General features: G+C 33.5%; 2 protein-coding genes across 2 annotated transcripts in view; both read left to right on the top strand.

The window, feature by feature from the left end:
- Nucleotides 1-11281, top strand: part of LOC112210606 (arylalkylamine N-acetyltransferase 1) — a 27588-nt gene extending 16307 nt beyond the window's left edge. Inside the window, exons 2-4 of the mRNA XM_067049299.1 lie at nucleotides 3108-3385; nucleotides 4615-4949; nucleotides 11097-11281. Of these exons, the coding sequence (XP_066905400.1) occupies nucleotides 3108-3385; nucleotides 4615-4949; nucleotides 11097-11151 (668 nt within the window). The 3' untranslated portion in view covers nucleotides 11152-11281. The remainder of the gene's footprint in view (nucleotides 1-3107; nucleotides 3386-4614; nucleotides 4950-11096) is intronic.
- Nucleotides 11282-13452: 2171 nt separating this feature from the next.
- The window catches only part of LOC106692881 (arylalkylamine N-acetyltransferase-like 2), a 28124-nt gene continuing 24061 nt past the window's right edge, over nucleotides 13453-17515 (top strand). The window contains exon 1 of the mRNA XM_014439112.3: nucleotides 13453-13695. The gene's annotated coding sequence lies outside the window, so the exon portion shown is untranslated. The remainder of the gene's footprint in view (nucleotides 13696-17515) is intronic.

Genomic DNA, 17515 nt, shown 5'->3' with positions numbered 1-17515 from the left:
TTGATTACCGGATGAAGAGAAGAAATTATTTCATATGACATGTAACACAATAAAGTTAATGTTTTTAAAACAAAATTTACATGTTTTATTCTTATTTACACTGAAACTACATGGTTTTCTCATTTATTCTTTGAATAGAATGTACTGATGTAAATTATGGAGCAAAATATATGAGTGGGACAGAAATATAAAAATTATGAAGTACTAGAACACTGATTCTATTTTTAAAGGATTTAATTTAACTTCCTATGAACGATATTTTTGAAAATTTAAAAAACAAAATTATTAGTTTTTCTTAGATCTTGCTTTGTTATCAAGTATCATATTACAACTATCTGAACTTTAAAACAAAGTTATTATTTGGGGACTATTAACGATTCATTGACCTTTACAATGATTGCATAATATTTTCAGAATTAATAATTTTATTATATAAATTTCTATCCATAAACATCAAGGTTTTTTTGTTTTTCATTTAGAGAAAAAAGAAGCACTTGTACTATTCTTTAATGTTCACACGACCTTCCGAAAAGTTACGACATTCATACAGGACAAAAAATATGATTAAAAAACCGATCATTGAATCACAATTTTTTTTTATTTCATAGGAAAGTATAATCTCATAACTTAGATCAAGCTAGGAAAATCGAAAATATTTACTTTTCTTTATTCGTTTGAAAAATGATTATAGTTGGTACATGAGTATTTGATATAGCTTTGTATCCTGGTTCATGGTGGTGGCATTAATAATAAAATTAATAATGCCATACATCATTTAATATTCCTCAACGTGTCTCCAACTAATTATCTACCTCAAACCTCATTTTGAAGTTTTCTCCTCAAAGTTTTTTTTTTTTTACCTCCTTCCTTACCATTTCATGCATAAGGAGACTCAATTTTTCTATTTCGTAGAACCTCCACGAAACTAAAGTTAACCCTCAGGGGCGATTCGAACCGGCACCACTGTCTTCTTGCCATTCATAAGAGCCAACCTCTTAGTACAAGAGCTGGGAAGAAAACAAGGCAGTTATTTCACTCCAATTTTTTATTACTTTAATGAAAACTATGTATAATTACTATTCAAAATTGAAGAGTCTGCCAAGTAAAAATAGGGGGAATAAAAAATGGCGGCTGTTTCAAAACGTTAAAAAAATTAATTTTTCATTCGGAGCTCTATATTTTAAAAACTACCAACAACACTAAAAAACCCAAGACCACATCATTTAATGTAGAGTAAATTTTCTGAAATGTAAGCCCTAATAGAGCTACTAACGTTCACTGGTTCTCGAGATATAGCATTTTAAAAAGCAACATTTCATAAAAATGCATATCTTTACATATGTTAATATCTAGTAGTTAGGATAAAATATATATCTATATATAAAATTGTTTTAAATAATTTTAACAAAGATTGATACTTAAGAAAAATGTAAAAAAATATAGATACTTATTAACTGTGTTAATGTTAAATAAAACCAGACCAATGAAATAAAACTTTAATTTTGAGCTGATAAGGCAAATAATCACATTTTATACTTTATGGAAAAAAAAGAAAAAAGAAAGCTGATAATTTTAAATATGATTCCAGTACATTATGTAAAATTAAAAGCCTAGTTACAATATTATATTTCCAGATATAAGGAAAGAACCCCACCTTTGTCTTGTGGATTATTAGTTAGTTAGTACATTATTAACTAGTTAAATCTACGCATCAAAATAGTGGAGTTCTGACAATATTACGGATCAATGCGTCACAGGAATTACAACACCAAATCTACGTATATATATGTAGTTAAAAAATAAGTTAAGGTCGGCTTATTTTAATATTTTGAGCCAACAGTAAATAAACTATAGTAAACCGAACAATAATCCAAGTGGGGGAATGTTAAGGAAGCAACCACAAGCCTACGGATTTCAAAAAAAAGTAAGTAACAAGGCACTTTAAACGATTTAGGGTGAAGAAGGTACGAAGGGAACTATCAGAGACGTGGTTTTTCCAGGAGAGAGTTTGGTCAATAGTGACACCAAAGATTTTGATGGATGGATGCTATATTATTGAATTGTTTTTTAGGACAAAGGTTTGAATAGTTTTCAGGAGGTGATTGGATCATATTAAGTCTTTTCTGCATCCAACTTTTAAGCTTCTTTTCTTCTGCTCAGTTACTAATTCGATTAAGTATTCTTGAAGTTTCTCCGTCGCAACTAATTCAATTTTTTTCAAATTTATTCAGTTAAAAAGGTTGAAAGGACTAGTGAATTTTAAAATCATTCGCGGACAGATGGTATTCAGAATGTTGGATAAGATCATTGATGTAGATAGCGAAAAGGGTGTAGGATTGCGATGAGCCCTGAAGGACACAATAGGTGAAGAATTTTATCTGGAACCAATGCGTTCTTGGAACGATCGGTATGGAAAGATTGAAACCATGGAAAAGAACTGTTGGATCGAGAAAGTTTTCGTAGTTAAGGAAGAAAGATGTTATAATGTTACACTTTCGGGTTCTGTTACCGGGTTCTCACCCATTGGTATTTTGAGTTAGATTTATATAGTTAGAGCGTACAATACGTATTTTTATTAATAGTATCATAGAGGGTTATAAATGTTATATTCGTAAATAACTATAATATTTGCTTGAAATAAAAAAAAATGGTAATGATAAATTTTGCTCGGCTCCTTAGAAGGGGCTCCATCGTTCATCCAGATGTCTTTTTGCTAAAGTATCTGCTGTACCCTTGAAATGGCAATAAGAATTTATTAATAATTCGGAGATATATTTAATCTCACTAAATTTCCTTTTATCCAGCGTTCTCAGTACTATACACCACTACTGTATCGAATTTCTTAAATATCAGTATCAATTAGTAGATAATATGTCCAGTAATTAAAAATAAAACAAATGAATATCATTATTAATGTCGTGACACCTCAAGAATTCTCTCCGTTTAAAATAAATTAGAGTGTTTTATACTGGTTATGTTTATTTATGATGGATAATTAATTGTTAAGAATTCCCAAATTCCAACTTAATGGTAAGTAAATAAATGTAAAAAAAAAAAAATCATATACGAATATATAAATATATTCATATGATATGGATTTATTATAGTGGATGGATGGCGCATTGAAAGAGTAACCAAGGACGATACGCAGGAAATTTATGATCTTTTGATAAGATCGTACTACTTAGAGGAACCCGTTACCAAGCATTACGTTGAAATGTATGGAATACCATCTATAGACCAGAGCCTGGAAATGCAAGCTCTACCTCAGGGACTGTCCTTCAAATTAGTATCCGAGGACGGCAAGATCTTGGCAGTTAGCTTTAATATGGACTACAGGCTCTTGAAGAACTACAAGCCAGAGCCTAATTCAGCTATGGAAAAGGTTTGTACATGGTTAATTTATTTACATAGGGAAAACAGTTTCCACTTAATGTAGGAGAACAGTTCATTACCATAAAACTTTTAACCATATAAGTACTCACCCATCATTCTTATATAAGGACGGACAATTAATCCTAGTCCGATTATTCTAGATTTTCAGGAGTTCGAAATATTCATACTTAGTGCTATCAGTTTTCCAGAAAACTATGCCACTGTTATGCCATAAAATGCTCCTCTGTTTAAAGTAAAAACCATCACACATCTAAAGTATGCAAAAAAAAAAAATCGGCTATTGCTTTGTCGTGGTACACGTACTTTACAACGCGATTAGATTCATGTAATAGAAAACCTTTTCTTGGCATTCTTGAACGCTAAGAAGTCCATTCGATTTCTATAATTTATTTGTGATAAATCTATTGTTATCACTATGATCAAGAAATAATACTCGTATTATTAATAAATGGTCACTTTGTAATAATTTCAATTAACGAATTTTTTTATCCTTTGGCTATTATCTACAGGTAATCAATCTTTTCTAACCATGGTAGAGGGTCATGTTTTCATTTTAGGGAACCGCCAAAGTAATAAAATTCCACACCAAAGCCCAAATTCGAAACGGCGCCGCTTCAGTTACAAAGCAGTTAAAGTTGACGATCCGACTAGTACAAAAACTCGATGAAATAAAAGTCTGATATTTTACCACAATTTTTTATTACTTTAATAAAAAAAAATGTATAATAAACAGTAAAAATTGATGAGTCTGCCAAGTATAGTCATAGAGAATACGGCTCTTCAAAACGTTACTTTCCATTCTAGCTCCGTACCTTAAAAACTACCCGCAAAACTAGAAAAATTTGTAAAGAATATTATTGTAAGTAGAGTAAATTTTCAGAATTACGAGCCCTGGCCTGTTTACGTTCAACAGTTCCCGAGATATAGTTTTTCAAAAAGAAACATTTTATTACAAAATATACAAATGTCTATTAATACTCAAATTAAATGTTGCCAGCTTAGTGTACAATAAAGTAGTTTATCTTCGTAAGAGTATAAGTTTTCATAATATTCGCCAAAATAAATTCTCTCCTCATTTCTTCCCAGAGATTTGTTTAAACATTTTTTCTTAAATTGTTATAATAATATAATTATATACTTTTTATCATATTCGTAAGAAAATTCATTTTACTTTCAATCATTCATGTAAACTTACTGACACTGATTTCCTCTTTTTAGATACAAACTTTCTTCAATTTCATTGACAAAAAGGCTGGTAACCTGGAACGGCATGCCGACGGTTGGCTCTGTATATTGGCCGGTGTGGTAGATAACGCTACGAGAAACCGGGGGATAGCCGATGTAGTGGTAACTGAGAACGAAGAAGAGTGCAGAAGAAAAGGGTACAAGGGCATCGAAGTAGTCTGTTCCTCAGAGTACACAAGCCGCCTCTTTGCCAAGAGAGGCTATGAGCACGTCTTCCGCTACCCGTACGCCTCCTACACTGACGCCGATGGCAAGCAGATCTTCAATCCTACACCACCTCACGACGCTATCAATGTATATATCAAAAGGTAAGACAGGTAACAAACTATCAAAATAAATATCTCTACTAACATTAACATAAGTTCTCAAAGTTTATGACTAACGAAGGATTATCATTCAATTATTAATAGTCCCAGACACATTATCATCATACTACATTTTCTCAATATGATCGGAATCTATATTTTATAGAAATTTGCGATTGAAAATTACAATATGTATCAAGTTACATAAGTTTTGTTTCAAGTTACTTTCAATTAGAATATTAAAATAAAAAGACAAGTTTAAAAGTTTCTAAGAAAAAGTGAAGAGTCTGATGTCTCATTTCGGCTATTTGAGGACTAGGGTTCCCTAAACCATAAATAGGCTAACTAGAATATAAGTAGTCTTTGGGTGTTTCAGATATCCAGTAACAATTGCATTAAACAAAGGAGTAGTGCTGTGTATCAAAATTGGACGGTGTCTCAATTAGTAGTGCGGGACTTTGCCGTTTGGATACCTCTTGACTTCCTTGTGTCAGAAACGTTAGAACAAATTTAAATATATAAAGGAATTAGAATTGAGGAATCCCTTAATGGATTGATTGACTAAGGGATGGATTGAAGCGACTAAGGGGCAACGCCATTGAGGATTTGAACCAATTGTGGAAGGCTAAACTAAAACGAGCAATTCGAGGTTCTTCTACGGCGAATAGTCATGTCTTACAGAAACTTCGGTCTTACCAGAATATGGATTTTTCGAGCTAAGTTACATAGTTTTTGTTGGATACAGGATACCCTATAATCCAGTTGTAGTGTTCCGGGAACTGCCATGCATGCAGTAAGTGGCTACACTACTTATGAAGCATTAAGAGCCAATATGTTCATCAAAACAGGCCTTTACGTGGAAACTGAAAATTACTTCCAAAAGGTGGTAGCTAATGTTACAAAGGAGAAGTTAGGTATTTAGTTTGAAATATAAAGTAGTCCATGGCGAAAATACAGATTTACAGTTATTTCAACGCTAAATAACCTGCAAAAGTAATATTAAAGTACTTGTAGATTACATAATTTGTGACATAATATACAGAGCATTAGGAATTTTAGATTTTGAGAAGTGTGAGATGGATATGTTGAACCCGTAGTTAAATGCATAAAGGACAGACCAGACAATTCTCATGTATATGATATTTTTACTATAAGGTTTTGAGAGAACTTAAATAAGTGTTGCGTGAGTCAAATGAAAGAAACTGATTTTTATCTAGCCGTTGAGTATGAAGGTTCATTTTACATTTATTTTTATTTTTGTAACTATCTTACTTCAAAATATTAAAATCTGCTTCAAATTGTCAATGAGTAATAAAATTAGCCTTTTTGACATTTCACACTGTCCGCACATTGGGTGCCGCGTTTGCTCACGTTAGACCAGAAATGTGTTCCAATGAACATTTCCAACGCTCTGTTGGCCCAGTTTTGGCGACAATTAATTACTATAGATGAAACTTGAATTCACCATTATACGCCCGAAACAAAAATACAGTTCAAACAGTGGACTGCAAAGGGGGAACCGGCTCCAAAAAAAAACAACAAAAAAACTGTATTCTCGGCTGGGAAAGTGATGGCGACTGTTTTTAGGGATAGTCATTTAATTTAATCAACTATCATCAAAAAGAGAAAGCCATTACATGAGCATACTACGCATCATTACATGACAAGTTGAAGGCAAAAACGGTCACAGTTGCAGAAAAAGAAAATCCTGTTTCGCCAAGACGCAGCATTACACCTCATCGGTTGCCATGGCGAAAATCCATGAATTACGGTTTGAACTGCTTGACCATCATCAACCTTACTCACCAGATCTTACTCACCCCAAGCGACTTCTTTTTGTTCCCTCATCTAAAAATTGCGCTCGGAGGACAGAGATTTACGTCAAATGAAGAGGCAATCACCTTCGTGAACTATTATTTTGCAGAGAAAAACGCTGAGTAATTTACCTGTTTGGAGGTGTTACAGATATGGGAGCATCGCTGGGAGAAGTGTGTAGAGTTACATGGAGACTATGTTAAAAAAAAAAAATCGGAAAAAATGTCTTGTATTTTTGTTAGGTCGGAAACTTTTCAGACCACTCTCGTATGCTAGCATGGAAAATTTTAAAAAATGCATAAAAATAGGTACGTAGACACCCGTGGTGACAATACTCCAGACCCTCATAATACTGCCGTCATTGGAAGCTTCAGTTGGTCGATATGGACCGTGCATTTCTTTTTTGTTTTACTTTAAGCTCTAAATGGTGACAAAATTATACGCTCTAATCACAATTACTCGGAATGGGCCCTCATACCTCTCTATTAGAACCTAATTTGCGATATACCATGGTCCCTATTCTAACTTGTCCCATCAGGACCCGAGGTTGAGCTGCCCCATTCTTTTACGTTTTTTCCTCACAATTCAATCCCTCACATTATTCCACAGCTTTCTTTGCCCCAACTATTCCTGATAATTTCACCATCTCCAATAGCTGTACCTCGATAATCACGACGATCTCCCCTCATACCGAAAAGGATTTCAAAAGGGGCAAACCCAGCGATCATGTGTATTGAGTGGTTATATGCCACTATCACCCGTTCCATCGTATCATCGGGTTCCAGTCCCGACACTATAAAATATTTAGGATGCCAATTCTCGGGAGAACAGTTTACGAAGATTCGGAGACAAAGAATAAGAATATCTATAAGCTCGTCACCTTGTACTTGCTTAAGCCCGAGCAGAAGGTCAACATTGTCAACCAATATGTTTTCCCGAGTCTTACCTCTCCAAACTGCTCCCCTCACAAAGCTACGTCCTGAAATCTTAGATGACATCGACACAATGATTCACAGAAGTGTTAAAGCCATTATAGGGCTCCCAGCGAACACCTCCACAATGTTGGCGATGTTGTACGCTCCGAGGAGGTACTGATGTTTAGGCTTGATCCGCTGCCAATGGGAGGCTCCTCAACAATGGACAAGACTGGTCCATTGTTCAGCGGCTGTCAAATGTACCCGATGCTCTGTTCCAGTCAACTTTCGATTGTTCAGCCAAGATTGCTGATTGTGCCGATAGATTGGGCGTTAATCAGGGGCATCGGAGCGTGAAAGCTCTACGACAGTCGTTACGTGAAAATGCATTGGAGGAATGGGGCCAATTGCAGGTGGCAGGGCATTGCAGTACGCCATTTCAAAGAGACCCCGAGAGCAAGTAAGCTTATATACGATAAACAAATACTTAGGACTCTGAATGGTCCAATGCCCTGAAATTGAATATAAATTATGAACTTCTATGTGGAGTCCCAGGTGTCAGTGGACAGGATAGAGAAGTAGGGTTCCTCTGTCGCAAGTACAACAGAGAGCCTGAAACAGCATCACAGGTGCTGGGAAAATGCCCCCAACAACTCCCTCCTCATAACACCCCGACATCATAGAGTGAAGTGCAAGTTGATAAAGCTCCGATAAGAAAGAGATTTTGCCTGCTTCTACGAGGGCGATACTGATAAATCCACAAGATATGATGATACTGTTGCTTTCCCTAAGTAAAGCTCTTCCCTAAGTCAGCAATCATTCTGGATCCCACCATGAGATATGGAAATAACGACCTTGACCAGGCAAATAAAGTAGATAGGGAAAAGAAGGAAACCTACGATAAATCCATCCCTTTCCTTCAGAAATTTCGTGAGGGCTTCGGAGAACGAGACTTTAACGTGAGAGGCCTCTGGTTCAGAGCCCGTGGAAAGATACCCAGCACAACTAGGAGCTTCATGGAGGAACTCAGGGAAGATGTCCAGGACGTGGCTAGGATAACAGAAAATATAATACTCTACTCCCTGAAAATCATCCACCACCACACGCATGAAAATTATTCAGTAATGGAGTCATGCAGAGGAAGGATGACATGCATACATTGCATATCTCATTTGTTATTTTATTTGTTACTTTTTTTTTGTATGTATTTTTAATATTTATTTAATATTTATTGTATATTAATTTTAGCATAGTTTGTTGATTTTTTTTTTATTTATATTTGTTACTTTAGTATATTTCATATATTTTCTCATATCTCTAACACCATTTTATCTATTATTGTGTTAAAGGCACATAGGGTTGAAACAAAATATGAAAGGTAAAAAGAAGGGAAGGAAAGGAAAACAAAAAAAAGAGAGAAAGGGAATAGGATGGAAAAAAATCATGAAAAAGAAAAAGGGAAAAAAACATAAAAGAACCAAAGAGATGAAATAAAAACGAAAAAAAAAGAAGAAAGAAAAAAAAACAGTCATGTTTTAGTGTCATACTGGTCTACCGTTGTGCGAGTTGTCGTCTGCAGATGTCTCTTCTCTGTTCTCATTCTCAGATGTAGCTTGTTGTTGTTCTTCTCTTAGTGTTACCTCCCTCAGGAATCGTCTCACGTCCCCAGATGACTCTCCCTGTTCTTCTTCAGCCGCGTTAATCATTATCGCACTCAAAAGCTGGTCTGCCACAACATTTTATTTCTCCGGCTTGTAGGCGGTGTCCATGTTACAATTCCTTTCATCGGGTGATTCTCGGGGATAATTCCTTCAGCCCCCCCGCCCATTGCAGAGGTTTATGGTCCGAACGTACCCTAAATCTTCTCCCGAACAAGTATGGCCGAAAATACTCCACAGCCCAAACTATCCCTAATAGTTCTCATTCCAAACCACTGTCAGTCATCTACTGGCATAGGCTGTGGGATGCTCTCCTTTCTCCCCTTCCTGCAATAATACTGTACCTAGAGCATATTCACTAGCGTTCTTCGTTAGTGCGAATTTTCTTTGGGAGTCCAGAAAAGCACTGGTCCACACACGCCGTCTGTAACTGATCTATACACTTCCGAACGTTATGCTCAATATCCAGCGTCATGACTAATGTACTTCCTTTCCTTACCTTGCCATATCATATCTCCGATAATGATACAGTGAGCCTAATAGCCTGCCAATCCCTTTGATATCAGTTGGTATCGCAATCCGTTTTAAGACCCTTACTTTCTGGATATCTGGTCTTACTCCCTCCTTGGAGATGGTGTGTCCCAAAAAATTGACTTGCTCTTGTCCCAGCGCCGACTTCCCTCGGGATAGTTTCAGTACAAAGTCTCTTCTCATCCTTCGAAACACACTTTTAAGATGCTGCGCATGGTCAGCTTCTGATTTGCTAAAGACCAAGAGATCGTCCATATAGACTTGGCATACGGACTCATCCAACCCACTAAGGAACTCGTCCATGAGCCTCTGTAATATAATCGGGGCATTTTATAGTCCAAATGACATCCTCGTGAACTCATAGTGGCCTTTTTTCAAAAGTGAATGCCATTTTTTATTGGTCATCTGGGTGGATTCTAATCTGGTGACAGCGCACCTTGAGGTCCAGTGCTAATAATTGTTGCTCCACCTAATCTATCCAGAATGTTCTCAAATCTAGGAATTGGGTATCTTTCATCGATAGCATTTTCATTCAGCTTACGACAGTCGATAACCCCCCTTTATTTTTCTTCTTCTTCACCTGGTGCATTCTTCTTTCTCATTGGCCACGGATAATTATAAGATTATGTGCAGTCCACTATTATCCCTTGCTTCTTGAGGTTCTCTATCTCGCCTTGATCACGTCCAAGGGTATCTCCTTATCAGCTTGAATTTGATTGAGGAAACTTCTTTTCACCTTGCAGACAACTACTGCCCTTAGCGCCTCAGCACCCTCACTGTCGAGCAGGTTTTCGGCTGTCTTCGCTTCTATTCGACCAATCAGGCGATCACCCCCTTTAAGGAAATGGCTTAACTACCCCGTCTCTCCGGTAAACCTTTCAAGATCAGAAACTGCCTCTCTCCTGGGCGGTTGTCTTGCGGACTTTGATCCATTCTAGCATCACGGCATGGGCTTACGCAAAAGAAATTTACGGTAGCGGCTGAATCTCTGCCGGAGGCTGGTTGGTTGTCAGCTGCTAGAGGTGGACTGGCTTCAGCTGAAGCAGCTGGACCAAAAATGTTTTCCGTATTCAAAGGTCGGGACCCGGGGCTTTAGGCACCAGTTATATATATATTACAAATATATATTAGTGTATAATTAAAAAAATATATAATAGTTGCAAATTACTTTTCGATAAAATATTTAAGATTATATTTTAAATCAGATTAAATAAAGAATCTTTTTGTTACAGGAATGAATTTTATGTTCCACCAACAACTGAAGATTCAAAATCCTGCCGCAGATAACTAATACATCATAAATGATACTAATGCATATCTGCAGATTGGAAGAAAAATGTAATAATATAATAGAATTATATATAAAATTCCTGGGAACATGTAAAATAAATAAATGTGATTGAAAATTTGGGATATACCTATGACTACTCAATTACTCTCAAAAACTTTACGAATTAAATATTTTTTGGTTTTTAGACCAACAAATAAAAATTCAGACCAACATAATTAAGAAAATAAAATCTCTAGTACTAAAACAATTAAGTACAAAATGATACTCACTATAGTTACAATATAGTGTTTATTTCCTACGAATATTGATGGGTAAATTGTTCTAATAATTACATAACACAGAAAGACAATTAGAATATAAATATAGACATGACGTGTTGATTTGTGTTAAAATACTTATAAATATTGAAACCTAAAAGTTATTTTAACAATTTAAAGAACATGTTAATGAAAATATTCGCATATGAAATTTCAAAAGATACTTATTAAAGAAATATTTATGCTATTAATGTAATCATAGTTACACAGATGTGATGCTTTGGCACTGCTAAAGACGGTTAGCTAGTTATAATTTATTTTTATAAAAATAAATAAATTATAGATAATTGAAATACATTATATTATGAAACTTAATGTAGTACATGAAATTAGCTTAATTGAGAAATATTTATAATTGCTCATGTAAATTTTAAAAATCACAAGTAAAATGTGAAAGATATGTATAAGCTGTAAGTGGGAATGTTTCTAGCTCGTTTTTGTAAAGAGCTATAATTCAAAATCGTATCTTGAAGCTGAAAAATGAAAAAAAATTAAATAAAGTTTTTGAAAATTTGAAGTAAAATATTATGAAAAGTAAAAAATCGGAGTTGTTTACTACAAGTAAGGGGAAATGTTCAGTATTTCATCCTATTTGTAGTGAGCTATAATTCAAAGTTGTATCGTGATGCTTCACTGAGACAGAGAGAGACGGATACTGGAAAAGATATGCCAAAAACCACATTGGTAGGATAAATAATTATAGCAATACGTTTTTAGTGTTAGAATAAAAAGGTACAGGTTAGCAATTTTTGTTTGTCTAGCCATGTTATCATCCTAAATACTTTCATATTGCAAAGGTGAATTTAGTTAAAAGAATTTTTATTTTTAAGGTAAAGTTAAGGGTCAATTTAGTTAAAAGAGTTTTTATTTTTAAGGTAAAGTTAAGGGTCAATTTAATTAAAAGAGTTTTTATTTTTAAGGTAACGTTAAGGGTCAATTTAGTTAATAGAATATTTATTTTTATGATAAAGTTAAGTGCAAATTTAGTTAATAGAATTTTTATTTTCAAGGTAAAGGTTAATGCACTTGCAAGGCATATTGAAAACACTCAATCAAATGTTTATTTTCCTACTTCAACCATCAAAACCAATCGCATCAACATATCTAATGATAATGTATACTATATTTTCTCGGTTGTGTAGCATAATTAGATAAAACATTATTAAATCAATTATTATTAAAATGTGTATACATTATTTCATTTTCAGAAGTATTACTTTTGTCGGCCAGTACCAAGGTTGCCTCAATTTAATTTTTTCATATGTATAATCACTGTTAAACTATTATTTTTCACTGCTTAGGACCCTTCGTCATTAGCTTACTACATCCAAATGATATAATGTCCTTTAACAATATCCCGCTTATCTCGAACAGATTCATCCACATCAGCGACTAGCAGGAATCCTCAAAATATTATTTAAGGAAATCGAAAATAAATATTTAAAGTTCTACTTCATGAAAAAAAGGTTCGTCTATATGACCACAAATTTGACTTATTCCTACGAACGGAATCAAGCTCTAGGAGCTCAACTAAACCATCCTATTTTACAATACAAAATTCTTCATTGAATTATCAATGCTCATTACTTGCGTTAAGATATAATAAATACCTTTATATCACTGAAAAAGATGAAATCAATCAAAATTGATACCTATCACCCAATTAGAAACTTCATGCTAATATTATAAATTACCGATAACACAAAAGGGTCCCTGACAAATATATGGATTTGAATCATCCTCACACAGAAATTTCTTAGGAGCGCAACGGATAGTTTCATATTGCTGTATTGTTTTTTAAATTGTCAATCACAAAAATGCCCGCACATTTTTACTTTTATCTATTTCAAGTTTGATCCGTCATAATTACCTCCATAAAAGCATATTGGATATTATAAAAATTACCTGCAGCTGTTGTTTTTTTTTTTAAAGTAAAACAACAAAATAAACAAACAGTAAGAGTGAAAATGGGGCTGTCGTCCTTGACCATGAGTGGGGAAGAGGTAGGGGCAGGTCGGTGCCGCAGTAGGCTGGCGATCGAGCAGCTGATCGTTGCAGTTCACGATCACTGAACTCCTTTCTTCACGATCAGTTCAAACACCAATGAGCAATATTCAGAGGGTCAACATTGTCTCGTCGGGACCTTACAGAGAACTGCCTCTTAATATCGAATTGTACGACGTTCATCTTTAGGGTGAGAGTAAGAAGCAGAGACAGTCACCGGTAATCTAGCTTTTATAATAATATTTATAAGTTCATGTTATCATCCCGTAAGATATAGTTCATATTACAATTAATTTAAGTAGATTAATTATTGAATTTATAGTTAAAAAGATATTTAATTTAATACACACATGTATAACTAAAATATAAATAACATAGTTGCTCTTAATAGAGCATGTTTATTATAAAACCCAAATATTTTAATAAATGAAGCCAAGAAATCCATATATCATTAATAGCAACATTCATAACACAGTCTGTACTCTTAAAATAACTTGACAAAAAAATAACAACCCACAATAAAACATATAAATATCAACAAAAAACGTAAGTCTCGAAATATGGCCAGAATAGACTCAATCTCAACATTAAACAACAAAACAATTACCTTTTTTCATATTGTTTTGTACCTCAAGTACATTACGTACGTAAAATCCAGGGGTCTAAGCATTTGGTTCAGAAGGACGGGTTGAGTGCATGTCGTATTTTTGCTTATATTTCAAAAACTACTCGTATTGAGTCCGATAAAAAAATTAGTTCTGAACCAAATTGAAGTGCTCTGAATTTTCTAGAAAAGTGAGCATACATTTTTTTTTCTAAATTATTTAATTTCTGTGATATGGAGGCACAAATATTAGAAGAGTCAAATTAGACCTATAAACCAAACATCAAGAAAATTAATGTTTAAGTATATACAGCGTTAAGTCCCACGGATCTGAGCACCAGATGAAGGGTGAAAATTAATATTGTAATGTATTGAATTAGTATTAGCCATGTATATTGTTTTTTAATATAATTTTTTTTTAATAACAAATGATTGTCTCCAATTCCAGAAACAACTGTGTTTAGAAAAACGTAGTATGAGCACGTTTGTATGAAATGTAAATTGCTGAACTTTTCATTCAACTATGCATTTCAAAAAACCCAGTAATAAACAAAAATTCACCAACCGTCTCCCTTTTAAACCCTAAGTGCAAACCTTTTTGACGTAATTTAATGGTGTTACTAACAATACAAAAAAAGGTCACTCTTTTGGGTTTTTGAAAGTTGGGGTAAGGTTTCTAATTTGACTTCACTTATATTGATCTCCATTTCTCAGAAACTAGACGGTTCCAAAAAAAAAAAAAAAGTTATACGACTAATTTTTGAAACATTATCCAACAATATTCCCTCAAACAATATCATTTTTTTTAGATTTAAGCAGAAAACTGATTAAATACATGGTTTTACCACATACGCCTCCTTCTCTTCTTCGCAGACTACACTATATCGCAGACTCCTACGCTCAACACGGTGGGGCGAGAGTCGGATTTGGGAAAACAACTATAATATCAAAGATTTCCAATTGTAATAAATATATCTAGTATTTGAATCCATTGATAAAAATAGTTTATTAATTTAAAAACATATCTATATCCAGGTCAAAATATTGTTTGTTAATATAAGTCGGTGAGAAGCAGGGAGCAAAAGTGACAATTTTATTTTCCACGATATTTTTTTATCTGGTTCATCTTTTTGGAATATTTCACTAAAGCCTGTTAAACAGTTTCGCTACTTTGGACCATATCTTGACAAGAGACTTGCTTGGAATCCACATATTAGACTGAAACAGCAAGAACACCTATTTGAAGAACGCTCTAAATTTCTTTTCATTTGCTACACAAAAAAATCCTATACATTATGAAAATAAGACCGATTTGGACATACAGAATTGAGAATTGGGGCTCCACTAAATCATCAAATTCCTCCTGTATTCAATTCTTAAAATTCAAAATCCTCCGTAAAATCTTTAATGAGCAAGAGTTTTGGACAGCCAGAAATGCATTGTTCGGTATAATATAATTTTTTCAATCATTTTCGGGTGTATGCCTTATGGTCTCCTGTTCTATAGGTAACCATAAAAAATCATATTAAAAAAAATATCGACTGGTTTCTCATCCACTCATAAGTAGATTTACTTTATTTAAAAAATCTCTCTAACTAATCTGAGACTGTAGTAATATTTATTATTTTTAATGATGTTATTATTTTTCTGTTATTTGCATCATTGATTATATGCAGTTACTTATACGATAATCAAATCTATAGCAATATGGTGATTTTAAAATATAAAATTACCTATAAATTAATATGTTTTCATTTAAAGTTACATTCTTGAAGTTGATGATTATGAGGTAATGACTTTGAACACAGCTGATTCTTAGCAAAAAATTGAAAGTGAAAGTTATATAAATCGTACTGACCTTCCCAGTTTAAAATGTACTTATTGTCTTAGGGGTTTTCTCAACATTTATTGAATACAGTATACAGGAATTAGAGTTACTTCATAAACTTTACTATTAAGACAGAGCAAGTTGATTTTCAATAATTTCACAGTAACCATCGATATGGATAAATATTATCAAAATAAACATCGAATTTTAATGAAGGATTTATAATACGGAGAATTATTTGTTCAAAAGGTTATATTAAGTGTTCAAGTAGTGTTTTTTTTTTTTATTAAACGTTACTCGAAAAACCTATAACAAGTTTATCAACTAGATAAAGTGGGACTGTTTTTAGAGTACCAGATATTTTTGGATGTGTGACGTCAGTGTTGATGTATCTAGTTAGGAGCGGAAATTGCGATAAAAAATAGAAATAGTGGAAATATATTCTTCGACTAAAATTGAAAAAATAAGAGCTGCTCTCACATCCTTATAAAATTAGAATATCTATCTACTATTGAGAAATAGATTGGCGTGCCAATGACAAATTTCAAGAAGAGTGAATACAAATTAATTTTAAATCTTATTATGAGTGTCTGTATAATCGTATTATGTGTGTATAAACAGTTATATTTAAACTTGTAGTTTAAACGTATATGATAATAAGAATGGATGTCTCTTATCCCTAAAAAGAACACCTAATTAGTAACTTAGCTATAGGTTAGAGGCAATAAGATTAGAAATCATTACACATTTCAAATTATGAAGAAATAATTTCTTTTAAATCTACATTATTATTTGTTATCTAAACTAGGAGCAAGTCAAATATATCCCCAGTATGACGGTGAGATTTGATACTCCCATTAAAGATAAGATAATATACTTTGATAAGAGTTACTTGTTTAATGTTTCTTTCTTATTTATCTTGTGGTTTTAAACTGCATCTAATAGGCTATTTATATTAGCTATTCCAGATAGTTCTCTGTTTTATTACAATTGTAATTATGTAAAACATGAGCATGGGGTTATAAATAAATAGAATATTCCCAAAACTAGGTAATAAATTATTACCAAATCATATCACTCCTGCCCATCATAGTATCAATCTCTTAATTGATTTCTAGCCAATAAGAAACAAATATATTTCTTATCTAAAAAAAATTTAATTTACAAAGTTTATAAATCAGAATATAATATGATAAACCCCAACCGCTAAATAGTTAATTACTAAGATCAGAATATTACAGACAGTACGGTAGCCAGAGTATCTCTTTTTAGGTTTATTAATATTAAGTTTAATAATCCTAGGTTTAATATAGTTTAATTTAGTCAGGAGAGGAAGTCACTCATACTACTCATTCCGAGTATTTTTACTCTCCGTTCCCTCATATTCCTAAACGAAATGGGTTAGTTAGATGTTTTATCGAGTCAAGGAATTTAACATGTCTCCTTCTCACAAAGTCCGGGACCAATGGAACATCAAGTAGTTTGTGAAGACTCGGTGGCTTATCGTTCTTCCATGTTATTCTCCAGACAATCTTCCGCAGCATAAAATTTTGAAACTTTTGTAGGTGGCGCTTTGTACCATCGGTCAGGTGGATAAACAACGAATT

The sequence above is a fragment of the Halyomorpha halys genome, unplaced genomic scaffold (assembly GCF_000696795.3).
Source record: "Halyomorpha halys isolate HHAL.00 unplaced genomic scaffold, Hhal_1.1 Scaffold6.1, whole genome shotgun sequence".
In the NCBI taxonomy this organism is placed as follows: domain Eukaryota; kingdom Metazoa; phylum Arthropoda; class Insecta; order Hemiptera; family Pentatomidae; genus Halyomorpha; species Halyomorpha halys.
This window is presented reverse-complemented; position numbering and strand designations above follow the sequence as displayed.